At 38.4% G+C, this 18,046-nt stretch overlaps 1 protein-coding gene across 1 annotated transcript in view; it reads right to left on the bottom strand.

Moving 5' to 3' along the window:
* Window positions 1-18,046, bottom strand: part of NLGN1 (neuroligin 1) — a 716,626-nt gene that overhangs the window by 683,268 nt on the left and 15,312 nt on the right. The window contains 2 exon segments of the mRNA XM_015564185.1: window positions 12,427-12,558; window positions 12,561-13,207. Coding sequence (XP_015419671.1) covers window positions 12,427-12,558; window positions 12,561-12,888 — 460 coding nt within the window. The 5' untranslated portion in view covers window positions 12,889-13,207.

Raw genomic sequence — 18,046 nt, 5'->3', positions numbered from 1 at the left:
GAAGATGCTCAGTAAAATGGTCCCACAGACCACCCTAGCAAGGGACTTCTACTTTCATTTCTGAGTGCTCCATCAGGGGCAGCTTTCTGCAGCAAAGCATCTCTGCGCCATAGACACCTCTCCTGACGTGTTCCCATAATGCCCCTTTGCTTCCCTTCCTCGGGGTGCTTACTGCCTTGTTATTTTCTCTTTCTGTAGCTGCCACCCTCCCAAGATAGTGAGCACTTGTAAGGGAGCTCGTTAATCCCTTTTTATCTCCGTGTCTCTGAGGCCAAACATAGGGTGCTGCACAGAGTAGACACTCAACAAAAGCGTGGGAAGAACCCCGATGGTAGCTCTTCATTTACCTCTAGAAGAGACAGCCTGTGTAGCCCAGTAATTCAGCAGCTGCTGTATCAGTGACTAAAGCATTTCCAAGCTTTACAGAGATCGTATAGGTACAGCATAGGCTGTTTTTTGTTTTGTTTTTGTTTTTTAAGCAGATGGATAAAATGTTTTAAACCAGTGCTTTCTGTTAGAGCAACCAAGGTGGGCCCAGGCAACAGGGCTGATCTAATTACAGTTTGGGTTATGCCTGATGTGTTTTATTCTGATGAGCATATTTTGTGCTCCATACACACTTAAAGATTTAATTAAATGTTTTATTATAGGGAACGCAGTGCCAAATATCAGCATCATTACTTTTCTTCCCCATAGAAACAGCCATTCCTTCATTTTGTTTTGAAAGTTTAATACAAACCAGGCTTACATTTACTTGGTAATATTGACATGGCCAACAATAAAAATGTCCTGTTTCGTGTTACGAGCAGGATGTCATTGCAATGGAAGCTCCGTGAGGGCAAAGTATATACCTGCCCAACTGAACGTCTTTGGTGCTGGACGTGGGTACTTTGTCCACAGCAGACCCCAGCTGAGAGAGAAGGAACAGCCATGTGGGAAATCTGAGGCTGTACTTTTGCACACAGAACATAAAACAGAGCAAAGCAACATCAACAGAACACAAGCAGAGCAAAGTCACACACACACACATACACACACACACACACACACACAAATAGGAAGGAAGAAAGGAAGGGAGGGAGGAAGGGAGGGAGGGAAGCATTATTGTGATGTTCAAAGATTTCATTATTTGACCCAGTGATCCCACTTCTAGGAATATATCCCAAGAAACTAGAAACACCAGTCAGAAAGGTTATATACACCCCTATGTTCATAGCAGCACAATTCACCATAGCTAAGATTTGGAAACAGCCTAAGTGCCCATCAGTAGATAAGTGGATTAAGAAACTGTGGTACATCTACACGATGGAATACTACACTGCAGTAAAAAAGACCAACCAAAGGACTTGTATACATGCATATAAGCCTAACCAATGGACACAGACACCAGGGCGGTGAGGGCATGAGTGTGTAGGAGGGTAATGGGGGGGATAAGGACACATATGTAATACCTTAATCAATAAATAAATTAAAAGTAAAAAATAAAAAAGATTCCATTAATGACAATCTGAGGCCCCAGGAAATATTCTACTACTATAAGGATTTATAGTGTTGTTTGTGGGTTGTTGTTTTTTCTTCCTCAAAATGTCCTTTGTTAAACTGTGCAAGTTTTTATTCATAAAACAAAAAATCTCATTCTTGGCCTTTCAGAGTGAGTTGGAATACAAAATATTTTAAATGGTCATCATAGAAAAATTTTCTCTCCAGAATCCAGATTTATAAAAATTTGTTTTCATTGAAATGCAGTTAACCTCCTAACTAAATGACTTCCAAAGTTTTTTAAAATAACAGAATCTCCTTGCCCCCTTATTGTTTCTTTTCTTGCAAACAGACCTTTGCAGGTGTTCTCTTTATATGTGTAAGAAATGTAAGCCCAGCCCTAACCGGTTTGGTCCAGTGGATAGAGTGTTGGCCTGTGGACTCAGGGGTCCCAGGTTCGATTCCGGTCAAGGGCATGTACCTTGGTTGCGGGCACATACCCATTGGGGAGTGTGCAGGAGGCAGCTGATCGATGTTTCTCTTTCATCGATGTTTCTAACTCTCTATCCCTCTCTCTTCCTCTCTATAAAGAATCAATAAAATATATAAAAGTAAAAATAAAGAAATGCAAGCCCAGATACCCTGGTGGACCAGGTGTGTGTGAGCATGGAGGTGTGTGATTGTGGGGATTGGGGTAGGTCAAGAGGAGACTGGCTGGCTACTCGGATGCCTGGTGCAGAAATGTCAGGATCTGTCTGGCTTGTGTATTCCTGTGCCAAAAGGACATGTTATATCTTTAATGAAGCTCAGAGCTGCAAACTGAGGCCACCTGCTCACTGTCAGGAAAGACGGTGAGCTGAGGAAGATGGGGAGTGGGAATGTAGCCGGAATGAAGATTTAGCCCTAGCTATGGGCATTCCTCTTTCCAAAGACCCCTTCATAAGGACATACATATTCCTAAGAGGAATCCAAATCAGAAGGGGAATATACGTTCTTAATAATTTTACCCTTGGTAGAATTTTCTGGGAGCAGCTATATTTACAAATGCATCTTATCTACTTGTCAGGGTCACATCTGTCCTCCTGTCATATCTGTTCTGTACACTTATCCTTCTATCCCTTTCCACTGTGAGGAACTTTGAAAGAATTTTCTAGAAGAGGAGCCCAAGCTTTTTGAGGACACGGAACAAGAACTCTTTTGTGAGAGGAAGAGGTGAGAGCTAAGGAGTTCTTGTGTTAACCTCCTAAGACGAGGAGGTAATATGTCATTTATTTTTGGCATAACTGCTTCAAAGGTATTTCCTCAAAGGAAAGGGATGGAGGGGAGAATGGAGACTCTTCCTTCACACATAAAAGGAGGAGTAGAAAATTCAGACCACCGTTGATTAATCATATTTCCTACTTTTGAAATGATCATTATGATTACAATGACCCCAGCTTCTTTTATTATGATTTCCTTTTGGCATTGTTTAAAGCTGAATTTTGCAACATTTTGCATGCTTTAATGAAAATCATGGGCTATAATTAAATTGCTCTAAATGCTATCATTACCTAGATACTACATGAATGGGATTACAGTAAACAAAAAAAAATAGGTCCTAAGTTAAAATTGTTTTAAAAAGAACTTCATCTAATTGCCTAAATATGATGAATGAAACAAAATTGAAAATCAATTCTACTACAGTTTTAAACTGGTAGGACCTTAATTTTAACTAAAACTATGTTTTCAAAGAAGTAACCAGCTGGATAAAACACTTGAAATTCAGGGAAAGATTAAAAAATAAATAAATCATTTTGTCTACACAGAGTTAAACACTTGGATATTGCAAAGTGGCTAGACTAATGCATAGTACTCTATCTTCACAGAAAAAAATATTTAAAAATAAAGGAACTTCTCAAGACAGCAAGGAGAATCTATATCTGTGGGGGAGGAGGGGGGGCTGAATATAACATGAAATATTACTTTTGATTTGGAAAGAAGCCCCAGCACTCCTAACTAGCAGCCACCTGTTCTTGGGTAAGTTATTGCAAAAAGTGGAAGTGTGCATGGTGACCCTCAATAATTCATGTCCAACTAGAACCTCCGAATTTGACTAAATTGTGTTAATCCCAAGCGATATGTTTACTTCCTAATCCTGAGTACCTCAGAATGTGCCCTTATTTAGAATTTGGGACTTTGTAGATATAATTAGTTAAACGAGGCCATTAGAGTGGACCTAATCCAATATGATTGGTGTCCTTATAACAAGGGGTAATTTGAACACAGCACAGGGAGAATGGCATGTGAAGAGCCACAGGTAGAAGATAGCCAGGAGAGAGAGCTAGCACAGATTCTTCCACGCAGCCCTCCGAAGGCACCAGCCCTGCTGACACTTTGATCTCACACTTCCAAGCAACCAAAACTATGAGACAAAAATTTTCTGCTGTTTAAGCCATGTAGTTCCTGGTACTTTGTCAGAGCATCCCTAGCAATATAATAGGATGACCTTATTTAGAAATAGGGGCTTTGCAAATGTAATTAAGTTGACGTCATCCTGGATTAGGGAGACTATAAATCCTATGACTGGTGACCTTATAAGAAAGTCATGTGAAGACCCAGAGACACAGGGAGACACACAGGGAAGAAAGCCTTATGACAACAGAGGTAGAGACTGAAGCAGTGTCACTACAAGGCAAGGGCAGCCAAGGACAGTTGGCAACCACCAGAAGCTGGAGAGAGGCAGGAACATTCTCCTCCTTCAGAGTCTCCAGAAAGAACCAACCCTGCCAACTCCTTGATTTTGGACATCTCCACCCCAGAACTATGAGAGAATAAATCTCTGCCTTTTTAAGTCACACAGTTTGTGTCAATTCATTACAGCAGCCGTAGGAAAACAATATAGGAAGTATTTTCCAAAGTTCTCTGTCTACTGATAAAGAGATATGTAAAGATTTATGATTAAAAATTATGCTTCCACATCTAGTCCAGAGTTTAAGATTATCAATCCTGGGGTGATTTTTAGTTACAGTTGACATTCAAATTCTATTAGTTTTAGGTGTACAGCATAGTGGTTAGACATTTTTATAACTTACAAGGTGGTCTCCCTGATGTTTACCACCCATCTGGCACTATACAGTTATTACAATATTATTGACTGCATTCCCTATGCCAGGGGTGGGCAAACTTTTTGACTCGAGGGCCACAATGGGTTCTTAAACTGGACCGGAGGGCCGGAACAAAAGCATGGTGGGTTCTTAAACTGGAACTAATATAAATTCAAAGTAAACATCATTACATAAAAGGGTACGGTCTTTTTTTTCAATAGTTTTATTCGTTTCAAACGGGCGGATCTGGCCCGCGGGCCGTAGTTTGCCCACGGCTGCCCTATGCTGTACTTTACACCCTGTGACTATTTTTAACTGCTAATTTGTACTTCTTAATCCCCTCACCTTTTGCATCCAGCCCCCCAACCCTCCTCCCATATTAGAGTGGTCATTTTCTAAACTACTTTAGCATGTACTATGATGGAGGGAGGAAGAAAAAGAGTATTTATAGGGGAAATATTAAAGGACAAAAGATTATCAATAAAATCTGGAATGGTAAGTAATATAGAAGTGAATTAGACCAAAAACTGATCCATAATGATTAAGCTAATAGTATGTTCTATATGTGAAAACAATACATTAAAAAAAAAATGTGTCATTACACTGGATAGAAGAAAGGAAAGTCATTTCTACAAAGGATTTATTTTGTGGCATAACTCTTTTTGCTGATGGCTTATGTCTTAAATGTTTTCAACTTTAACCCCAATTTCTATAAGTTTCTAAAAGTATTTATTCTCTGGAAAAATTGAGCTGGACAACTACAATGGTCTTTTAATCATTTGCTTCAGAAGACTCCCTCTGCCTGTCAGTAAACAATGGAACGATTGATGTTGTTCTTTCAAAACTTTAAAGCCTTTTAGATCTATTTCATTTCAGAATTACAACTAAAACTGTTTAGCTTTTAGATGACTTAACCACATGTGACCAGGGCTACTAATACAGATAAGAAGCAAAATCTCTGGTTTATCTGGTTTCCCGTTTATCTCCAAACCCCAAATAAGCCAGATGTGATTTTTCTATTAGCAAATGGGCCACCATTTTCTATGTGATCAGAATCCCATATACACAGTTGCCATTTTGTTATTTTATTTTGTCCCCTCTGTTCTAAAATAATCTCCCCAAAGAAAATGTAATTGGTCATCAACAAATTATGTATCTTTGGGCAAGATACTTAACTTCTTTAGTCCTCTATTTCTGCATTTGTCAAGTGGGAATAAGAATGTCACAGGATAATTGTGATATTAAATAAATTAATAAGGCCTAGAATGCATTAAGAGCTCACCAGTTCTAATTCTATCTCCATGTCCCTTAGTATTATGCATCAAGCAAATAAAATAGAAGCAACAGAAGAGAATAGAACCCCACTAGCATTTCTACCTATGGACTTTGCCTAACTATGTGTTAATATAAATTATCTACCTATGCTCTTGGGTTAGGGTTAGGGTTTAATCCCAAACCTACTGTTCACCACATCCCATCTATATGTGAGGATATTATTCTATAGTCTACCATCTTTCTCCTATATTTTTAATTGCTCCCTTCCTACTATATACAAACATTTATTTATTTCCTCTGGCTTGAACTCTATCAACAAAAACAATCTCTATTGTTCTTGTGTACCCATTTTTCTCTGTTCCTTTTTATATCAAAACTCCTCAAAATCATTATATTTATGCTCAGCAACTATAAATCTTCTCCCATTCTTTCTTAGACCCACACCAGTGTGTCTGATCCATAGCACCCCACAAAAATTAATTTGTCAGAATTGATCACTCTGTTTATTTTGATGCATTTTCTTTACCTAGCTTCCAGGACAACAACAACAAAAAATATTGGTTTGCCTCCCATCTCAATGTAAAATACCTTGTGAGTCACCATTGCATTTTCTTTTCTGCTCCCAGACCTTTTCATGTTGGAATGTCTCATAGTTCAGTCTTTGGTGTCTTTTTCTCTATTTTCATTGAATTCCTTTTATTCTCACTTAGCCTCATGACTTTAAATCTTTACCTTCTATATCACAGGGACTCCCAAATTGATATCTCAACCTAGGACTCACTCCTGAACTTCTAACTGGTTCTTTGATGTCTACAGTTGGATTTCTAAGAGTTACCTGAATTTTAACATGTACAAAATGAAACATCATCTCTCTACTGTGTCTCCCCCTAAACCATTCTACCACCCATTTATTCTATCATAATTTATGGCAAATCAGTTTTAGGCAAATCTGTTCAATCTACTTTTAATACATCAATCAGAATTATCTCTTTAATATAAAGTCAGATCCTTTTAATCTCATTACTTCTCTTTTTCCAGATATGCTATACTACTAGATGTTCCTTAAATACATAAGACAGATGCTCATCTTAATGCCTTTGCACTAGCTTTTTCCCCCGATACCCACTTCATCCCCTTCCTAGTGAGGACTATACTGATTATTGTATTTAAAATTACCTTTGCCCTCCACACCAATACTCTTTTTTTAAAAATATATTTTATTGATTTTTTACAGAGAGGAAGGGAGAGAGATAGAGAGTTAGAAACATCGATGAGAGAGAAACATCGATCAGCTGCCTCCTGCATATCTCCCACTGGGGATGTGCCCACAACCCAGGACCATGCCCTTGACCAGAATCGAACCTGGGACCCTTCAGTTCAAAGGCCGACGCTCCATCCACTGAGCCAAACTGGTTTCGGCCACACCAGTACTCTTGAACATCCATAGTTTGTTTTTATTTTATAATCTTACACTTTTTAAATTTAGTTGTTTATTGTCTACATTTGTCTCTACACATAGATGTAAGCTCTAGAAAGACACATATTTTTTGTTTTGTTTTTCATTTGTTTGTTTCTGTGATGTATCTCTGGGATCTAGCACAGCCATCTAATTGGCACAGAGAAAGAACTTAATAAATGTTTGTTAAATGAATGAATAAATTAATTTAAATAAATAAGCAAGAAGGAAGAACATTCTGGAATATAATCTCCTTTTAAAATCCTAGACACATTGACAGAGATAGGGGTCACTGTTATACATATTTAATTGTGGGAAAATCAGTCTTTGTTCAACAAACAACCAAAAACCCCTAAATCTGTGGAAAGGCCTTTGAATGAATTCAAGATTATCTCAGGTAAAGCTACTAAACATAGCATATAAAAATAAAGTACTTATGAAAATCAGGAATAAAATTCTCAATGAGTTAAGAATTGTACAAGAGCCATCTACTGAGATTCTTATTTTCTGTACAATAAAAATTGGGGGAAATTAAAAACAAAAAACAATTTCTTGCCAGTGCAGAAATAAAAATTATTCTGTATTCATTTCAAAAGAATTATGAAGCCCAGCTTGTGTGGCTCAGTGCTTGAGCATCGACCTATGAACCAGGAGGTCAAGGGTCAGGGCACATGCCCAGGTTGTAAGCTCAATCCCCCATGTGGGGCTTGCAGGAGGCAGCCAACCAATGGTTCTCTCTCATCATTGATGCTTCTATCTCTCTCTCTCTCTCTCTCTCTCCTTTCTTCTCTGCAATCAATAAAAATCTTTTTTAATAAACTATGAAAATAATAAAGTTTAGAGAAATTCAAAGTTACACCGCCCTAGGGTATCCATGAGCCAATCAATTTGTCTGTGGATTCTCTGGGTCTCTTGTTCCTCCTTCTTATGTTTACTTCTGATTATTTGACCCTTGTACGGTCTGTTGGCAACTCTCACAAGAGAGCAAACTAGAGTAACAAAATGAAGCATAAATTAAAGCAGCCAGGAGAGTATGTTGGGATCTTGGTCTGGACAGTAAAAAAAAAAATATATATATATATGCCTAGCATTTAAAAGTATTCACTAAACAGAGTCCTGGAAACCAGTTGCTAACATTGGTTAATCCAATGTAATTGAGGTGAGAATTAAAACTGTCTTAGAGTCAACTCATAGAACAAAAAGAACTCACAATATATGTAAATATGCAAACAGAGAAGGAAAAATGGAAGAGTAGAAGGGTGAAGAGATACAAGTCTCTGCTAAAGGAATTATCTACTGGAAGAAATTTAACATTATGGAAGTACATCTAATATAAGCAAAAACTAGTGCCAAATAGGGTTCTACTACTTACTAGCAGTAGAAACTGGGTCAAAACACATAACTCATAATCTACATTCTTATTTGTATAATAAGAATAGAAATCAACTTTCTAATAAAGTTTTTGTAATAAATTATTTCTGTCCTCCATATTTAAATTTCAGTTTCTATCACATGTTTTCAGCCTATCTGGCCAAGGGTTGACAGTCATCTCATTGTAAGCCTCATCTTTTCTTTCAATTTTACAAAAATAAAACTCTGAAAAAATATCTAGAGAGTAATTAACATATGGCTAAAACTATCATGGGAAATATAAAAGGATAGATTAAAAAATGCAACTGGGGTTTGTTTTAAACCAAAGTCAGCCTATTGGTAAAAATATGTTTTTCTTCAATTGCACAGAAAAATATTATAAAAGCTCTAATTAAAAACCATGGCAAGGCATCTCTTGGAGAAGAAAGATTTTCTTCCTTTTGTATAGACTAAAGTGCAAAAAAAAAAAATGCTTTGTCCTTTGTAAACATGGTTGAATGTAAGTTCTATGGGAAGGCGTATCTTTGTTTCATTCATTGCTAACTCCCTTAAATAGCACATGACTTTTAATGGGCAATTAAGAAATAGTTTTTAATGAATACAGTATGCACAGATTGTAGTGCACTTGGCACAGGGGTGGGTTCCATCTGCCTCTGCAGGTGACCATATACAATTAAAAAATAATAAAGCCAGAATTTCATTAGCACCTAGATAAAATGCACTATAGTTATTCCTATAGTATCTAAACCATCACTTATAAACTCCTAGACTTTTGTGGAAGAACTGCATAGTCCATATGTAATATCTATAAGTATATGTATGAAGACAAAATGTCTAATATTTTCTCAAACCAGGATAATATAATTTCTTGAAATGAGCAGAATATACACCCTTCATGACAGAGAAGAAAAGAGAGTTAAAAGTGGGGAAAATTTCTACTCCCCTGCTTAAAAGTCAAATCCCTAAACTTTAGTTTTGTTTACTTTAAAAAGACTTTGTAGAAAATAAAATTAAATTATTTTTATTTAGATGTTGATATGACATGCAGACAGCTATGAGCAGAATTTATTTAATATTAATAGGATATAATAAATACCAAAGTAAAATAATTTTTAGAATGCTTACTACAGAAACACAATAGATGTGGACTACAAACCACACAGACTAAACTAGGGATCTATAGATGTTTACCCTGAGGCTAGTAATAAATTAGTTTAAAATTTGCCAAAGTAATTAGCACAACCTCTTTGCCAAATCTCTCATAAAGTAGATAGAACGAGCAATCCAAAGAACAATAAAAAAGAATTTTCTAATGAATCCATTCTCCTCTGAAATTGTACGAGAAGAAAGGTCACTTTCTCATTTACTAGCTTATCTTTTGGTACCCCTCATCATTTTTTATTGTTGATATTTTATGTATTATGCTCTATTTATGCATTCTTCAATAACATCTTTATTTATGACTTTGTGAATCAACATCTTTGTGATAAGAGGTGAAAGTCACTTAGCTAATTACACATACTTAATAAGCAGCATAATAATAACTACTGCAGTATTGTACATTAGTTGAAGAGATGTAAATTACTGCAGTGTTTATCATTTGAGAAAAAACAAGAGACTTTGTTTCAGTTGTTTTAAAACACCCTTCTTTGTTGGCCTCACATCTACCTTCTTAAGTATACTACAATTTTATCCCAAACCATGGTACCATATCTAATAATAGACAAACATGGTAATTGACCGTACCTTCACTATGCCTCCCATTGGCTAATCGGCGAGATATGCAAATTAACCACCAACAAATATGGCGGTTAATTTACATCCGTAAGCTCAAAGCCGCGGGAGCGAAGACTGAGGCAGCTCTGGCCAGAGCAGTGAGGTTTGAAGGCGGCTCCGGCCAGAGCAGCAAAGGTTTGAAGGCAGCTCCAGACAGAGCCGCGAAAACTGAAGGCAGCTCCGGCCAGAGCGAAGGCCTGGGTCCCAGGTGGCGGAGGAAAACTCATACCGACAGCCAGGGGAAGGGAAGGCCTATTGCACGAATCTTTTCATGCAACAGGCCTCTAGTCCATAATAAAATAGAGGTTGAGTCCCATTCTACTAGTATGACCTAAGATATAAGAACAAGAACAAAACCAAACCAAATGCAATTCAGTGCAAATACTCCTGATCTGAAGTCAAGTATTTTGTTATATAAAGCTTCTTCCATAGAATTTAATCCCAGTAAAATAGAATGGTGTAGTCATTCCCCACCCCACAAGGGTTTTGTAATAAAATCTGATTTGGCCCAGCCAGGAAACTAGAAGTGCATCGGGAGATAGAATGTATAGCACTTGAATATTAATATGACTTCCATATGAAGATTGAAATTCTACAAAGTTATGAATAGGGTAAAAAATAACACTTAGATGATTTACTGCCATAGAAAATCATACTCTCCTATGAGTGATTTACTGGATGTTATACAAAAATAAAGTGTGGACAAGATACATTCAGATGCAAGCTTGCAGCTGTCAGTGTCTACATTTGCTCAATCTGGCTAGAGGATGATTTGAAGGTTGATTTAATTGTAGCTTCTGAATCATGTTCTTCCCTATGTTTTAAAATGTTTAACATAAATATAAAAATGTTAAAGTAATTTTAAGACTGTAAATATTTAGTATAAAAATCTGCAAAATCTCATTCTCTATTAGAAGAGTAGCTGAAAATGAAAAGACTGTCTTGGGGAAAAACACATCCCCTAGTAATAGTAATTGCCCAGTAGTTATATCAAATGTACCCTTACATGAGAAAGTTCACAGGGTGCTCAGAAGGAGCTAAGAATAAATAAACAAAACACGACATCCGTGACTGAATTTATCAATGTTATGAGGAACAGAAATCTCTATCTGCAGAACAGGGTTCAGAGATCAAAAGTTGACCAGTTAGGAAGGAAGCATTGCTTGGGTTCCTTGCAGGCAATGTAATAGCCTAAGTAACCTTTCCTCAATACACCAACTCAAAGCAGAGATTCAACTCTTGTACATTCTACCAGCACCTGTGGATGCTACCAGCACCAGAACACGAGGCATCACAATGAGCTTTGTAAATGTTAGGCACTCAGCTAGAACTCTCCTTAACCATCCTATTCTGACAGGCTTCATTGAATTCCACATATCACCTAACCATTCACTTTCCAACATCAGCCAATCATCCTTAGGGAGAATGTCTTGGTCTTCCTCTGCAAGCTTTTTCCCCATGTTTTATTTCCACTTTTATACATACCTCCTTTTCTACATATTTTCTTGCCGGGTTTTCTGGCACATTCCTTGGATATTCTTTTTACTGAAAAATGAATAGAAGACTAGAAAATAACATGGCGCTCCATCACAGACCGCCGTAACATGCAACACCACTATCTAACTTGATATAATCCTGTTTTTTACTGAGTGCGAAAAATCCCCAATTCGTTGAGCCTGCACATGCAATGGAGAAATGTTGATGCATCTTCTCAGAAGTCATTCGGTAGGAAATGGAAATTAGAAACCCATTTCTACCTAAAGATACGTGCTGTTGAGGAAAGAAAATGAATAGGCATAGGGAAAATAAAAATAACAGGTACACCAACACACATAAACAAAAAGAGCGGCATGCACGCATGTAAAATATGTCTACATGCTCACAGGAAAAGCCATGCATGCTACCAGTACACGTGAATTAATATTGTTAAAACTTAGAATAGAAAAGAAAAAATATATCTCCCTGTTTTTCCTGCAGTAAACTCACCATCCTCAGTTGGGACATATATGTTTAAATACAGGCAGTCTTCACTCTGATCTTGTACATACGATGAAACCACATCCAAGTTATTAGTAAACCACACAGGAAGCATGACTTCCGGCAACCTGCCATCGATGATATTCTCCTGATATCGGACCAGGGGGATGGTGGCTCTGGAGGCTGAAAACGATGTTCCCCTGTTGGCGGTGCTGCATATGGAACCCCCAGAAACTGAATAACAGGCCCCAAGATTTCATTATTGAGTTCTTTCTTAATCCCTCTTATCTTGCCGAAGTTGGTAGTCACCAGTGGGTCTGCATCATCCAATTTTTGGGAGAGTACATGGGCAGCCTGAAGCAAACATGCCAACACACAGAGAGTCAACGAGGCGCCCAGTCCCCTGTGTAACAAGCATGCCATTACTGCTCTCCACACATAACTTGGCCACGTGCATCTGGGCAGTGCCATGGTCCCACATCAGTTGTCTAGTTGTCCAGTTACAGTGAGGCAAAAGTACCTGTATCCACTTGAGAAAGACCTTATAATGGTAGAATGCACCTCCTATTTCTTAAAGGTGAACGTGCCGAGAAAAGCTCAGAAAGCTCTTACTGCAGCCAGCATCTCCCATTGACTTCACATGTATTGAAGGAGCATCTTCAGTCATTGCTATTTATCAGACCAAATCCTATTGACCACTCTGTTTTCCATAGTAGCTACGTGGGGAGAGAGGCCATTGACTGTAGATTCCCTCTTATAAATCAAATCCACTTAGCTGCAGATCTCTATCCTAGAGAAAATGAAAATAAATCATTAGCACAAACAAGCTAAAATGGTCAGAGTGACAACTAGATGTTTTACAAGCTCCAGGAAACATTAATAGTGGCTAGAGCCAAGTAAGTCAAATATTACTATAGGAAAATTTCAGTTTGACATGACAAGTGAAATACCTACTAGATTGAGAGACTTGGCTGACAACTTTATACACTGTTAAGTGGAAGCAGGCCTTGTCAAAACATACAGTTGCAAGAACATTTCACAGTGTAGTATTTTTCACATAAAAGTGATGTGTGAAATTTCCCCTTTATTGATAGTCTTCAATCACTTCAACAAACAACACAATTAATCAGCAAATGTGCTCAAAATTAGAACTCAATAACAGAAAACCTTATTGAAAAAATAAATATTGGGAGAGAATTAGTAGAACATAAACAAAATCTGCTAGAATAATAGTATATGTTAAACAATAAACAAAACGTGGTCCCCAATCTATGCTTTGGAGGAAAAAAAAAGCTAATGTTATAACAAGAAAACTACTATTAGTTGAAGTATAATCATTTAAGTACAACTACCTAATAACGTAAACCTCTTGGCTGTTTAGCAAAAGTCTACATCAAATCATTAACTACAAATAGTCACTTTAAATTAAGGGTAAAAAAATTTAAATGACACAGTGGATTTAGATACAATTTAAAAAAGAAACAGAAGTTGGCATGATTTTTTTTTACAGACAGTTTTCTTACCATCTAGCTATACAGTGTAAGTATCAGTAAATTTGCAAGGTGAAAATTAATTTTTGAGTCAAAGTCAATATATTTTAAATTACAAATGTTGTTATCACTATCTGTTAGAAATCAAAGAAAGAATTCTTTTTTTAAAAAAAAAGACTGTTTCTAAGTTTAAAAGAACAATCATACCTAATCATTGCATCTTGCATATTAACACTAATCAAACATCTAACACTGTTTACCCAGTTCAACTTAACATGCATCAGAATAGAATGTAACATTCCGCACAGTGCCATTCACAGTGTAATCTTACATTAACTGCAAAACAGCATACAACTTGGCAAATCTGTCTTTTCTTATTCAAGCCACCTTTTAAAGAGCTTACTTTGAAAATAACAGTGTTGATATGTATGACAGATGCTTCTGTCACATTATGAGAGGATTCTCGAAGAAGTGCTGCTCTGGCAGCGAGGCCGCCCTGACTGCTACGGAAAAGGAGATTGTAAAAACCATACGGGTCAGCAAGAGATTTGGTTCAGGCCTAGTGTTCCTTGAGCTCATCACAGAAGGTAATAAGGAGATAAATGTCTTTCTTCAAAAATACTCCAGTCCGTGTGAATTCACATACCTTTGCTGTGAAAGCACATTAACATAGAAAAGATGGGCTTAGGCCCCTCCCATTCCTGTCCCAGAACTTTCGCATGTACTGAGGATTTAGCTACACAAACCCATTTCTGTTTGGAGTATATTATGCTTATTCTTGTGCAGAATCCGGGTGGGCCACAGCATGTCTGTCTTTCCTAGTAACATTTCGGTGTTAAAAAGCACCCTTTTATACCTAAAATAAAGAACCTGTGGTTAAGCTTTAAAAGTCACTCACTATTTTCTGTTCAGTCTAATTTTCAAGTACAACAATTTCCAAGAGTTCTTCTTTACACACTTGGTATTTCATTAACAATACAAAGTAACATGCCCAGCTGGCGTAGCTCAGTGGTTTAGCATCGACCTATGAACCAGGAGGTCACGGTTCCATTCCCAGTCAGGGAACATGCCACCTGGGTTGCAGGCTCGTTTCTCCCTCTCCCTTCTTCTCTGAATTCCATATAAATATATTTTGAAATATTATTTTAAAAAATCAATAAATAACACTTCTTTTTTGTATTTGCGAATCCTTAACTGTGTTACAAATAAAGGGTCTCCTGTTTCCCACTGATGTTCTACTTAACACAAACTGTGACAGATTCGAATTCTGCACGCAATGGCAAATTTTCAAATTCTAATAATGCTTAGCTTCCTAGGTTACAAAATTATCCCATTTCTCATGGGTTCAATGTATAGAGAACTACAGTGTTGACCCCAAAGATTTTTCAGAAGTTGCTATTATATTAGCAGTCACCCAAGTCTAATATGAAAATATGGCTGGTTTGAATAACTGAAATTAAAATATAGATAAATAGATATAGATATTTTTCCTATTTATTGGTTCTTCTTTAGTATATGCCAAACCCTTAGCTTTTATGTGTTTACAATCTCATTTACAACCACCCCATAATATGGGTTCAGCAATCATCCCCTTTTTACTCATGAAAAACTGAGAGTTAAAGAGGTTAAATTCCTTGGCCAAGGTCTCTCAGCTGATTAGCTGATCAATAGCAGATCCAGGAGCCCAGTGGCATCTGATTGAAAGGCCATTCTCTTGATCATTGTACATGATATAGTCTTTCATTCCACAATTAGCACTTTAAAAAACTGACCCTAGGACTTTTAAAATTGAATTGTAAGAGCATTTATGTTCCTGCAGAAGATAGTCTAGGTAAACACTCTGCCAATGTCATAGAAACAGAGAAATGTAATTGGTATGCCCTGTTCTTACTGAAAGCTTATATTTTACTCTGTTACATTTTTTACCTTTTTATCTTTACATTGAAAGCCATGATAGATTGTTCATGTTAAAATAATGGGTAACCAAAAAAAAAAAAAAAAAAAACACTCCCAAATTCATAATAGCCTAAATGTCCACTAATAGATATTGATAAATGAATTATGATATATTCATAAATTGAAATTCTGTACTTCAGTGAAAATAAAAGACCTCGACCTAAATATATCAACATAAATAAATATCAAAACGTTTAATAAAGCAAGTTGCAGAATATTAGGGGCAGTAAAATGCTATTAAATAAATGAAGCTTAAAATAAGTAAAATAATTCCATATATTATTCATGGATACATAAATATGTATTAACAAGGCATGTGTCATTCCTGAGTAAGGAGGAAAGAGAATGAAATTAGTTCTAGTTATTAATTAATTAATTCACATAATTAATTAATTGGCACCTAAGATAGATAACCTGTGATGAGGCCTTAAAAAAACAGCAATTAATTAAGTTTTACATATCTTAGCATTTGATAGTGGTGGGTGATAACACACACACACACACACACATACACACACCTTTGTTATGGAATTTTCTGTATTATCCTGTATGTTTAAAATATTTTGTAATAAATATATTAAAATATTGAGATCAGCAAAGCTTTACTCAGCAGAGCAGGCAAGTAGTTGAGCTTATCAATCCATACAGGACTCACTTCATCTGGCTTTGAAGTTAGTGGAGATACTAGCTCAAAAATCCTTCCATTGTTTCTCCCCTTGGGTTAATGCATGTGTTATCGTACTGAGAGAAATAAAATAAAAAATGAATAAAACTTAAAGAGACATAAATGGGAATATATTATGTCACTTTCATCAATTTATCAAAATAACTGGTTTATCCACTAGTTTGTGCCTGAGTGACCCAGTCCAAAGGGATGATTATAGAGAGAGCAGAGAGAAGTACAATCCAGTCATTCCTCCCAGATAGCTACAATATTATAAAGAAACTAGGGGCCCAGTGCATGAAATTCGTGCACTGGGTGGGTGGGGGGGAGTGTCCTTCAGCCAAGCCTGCTCCCTCTCACATACTGGGAGCCCTCAGGCGTTGACCCCCATCAATCTCCAATCGCAGGCCTGGGCAGGGGACCCTCATTTCCCCCCAAAACTGGTTCTGCCCCCAGCCCAGGCCTGATGCCTCTGGCCCAGGCGTCAGGCCTGGGCAGGGGACCCCCAGACCCCTCTGATTGCTGGCTCTGCCCTTGGCCAAGGCCTCATGCCTCTGGCCCAGGAATCATGGCTGGGCAGGGGACCCCCAGCTCCCTGTGATCTCCCGCTCTGCCCCTTCCCAGGCCTAAAGCCTCTGGCAGAGGCATTAGCCCTGGGCAGGGGACCGCCAGCTCCCCCCGGTTGCAGGCTCTGCCCCTGTCCAGGCCTAACGCCTCTGGCCGAGGCATTAGGCCTGGGCAGGGGACCCCCAGCTCCCCCCGGTTGCAGGCTCTGCCCCTGTCCAGGCCTAACGCCTCTGGCCGAGGCATTAGGCCTGGGCAGGGGACCCCCAGCTCCCCCCGGTTGCAGGCTCTGCCCCTGTCCAGGCCTAACGCCTCTGGCCGAGGCATTAGGCCTGGGCAGGGGACCCCCAGCTCCCCCCGGTTGCAGGCTCTGCCCCTGTCCAGGCCTAACGCCTCTGGCCGAGGCGTCCTGCCAGGGCAGCGGGGACCCACAGAGGCAGCGGCCCCGCGATCATGGGCTCCACTTTAGGCCCAGGCAAGGGACCCCTAGCTCCCGGGACTGCCAGCTTCGACCGTGCCCAGCTCCCATCGCTGGCTCCACCCCAACTTCCTGCTATCACTGGCCAGGGTGGCCAAGGCACCTGATTCTCCGATCATGGCTGGGGGGCAGGGGAAAGGCGACTCTTCGCTCCCCCCGGCTCTTAGCTCCCCCCTGGGTTTCCGATCACTGTCAGTGGCAGAGGGCTTCTTCCTGCTTTCCCTTTTGCCTCCATGCATTGTGCCTACATATGCAAATTAACCTCCATCTTTGTTGTCAGTTAACTGCCATCTGATTTGGCAGTTAATTTGCATATAGCCCTGATTAGCCAATGAAAAGGGTAGCGTCGTACGCCAATTACCATTTTTCTCTTTTATTAGTGTAGATACATCACATAAAAATAAGTCTAGGAGATGTGCAGGAGGCAGCTGATCAATGTTTCTCTCTCATCGATGTTTCAAACTTTCTATATCTCTC

The sequence above is a fragment of the Myotis davidii genome, unplaced genomic scaffold (assembly GCF_000327345.1).
Source record: "Myotis davidii unplaced genomic scaffold, ASM32734v1 scaffold115, whole genome shotgun sequence".
In the NCBI taxonomy this organism is placed as follows: Eukaryota; Metazoa; Chordata; class Mammalia; order Chiroptera; family Vespertilionidae; genus Myotis; species Myotis davidii.
This window is presented reverse-complemented; position numbering and strand designations above follow the sequence as displayed.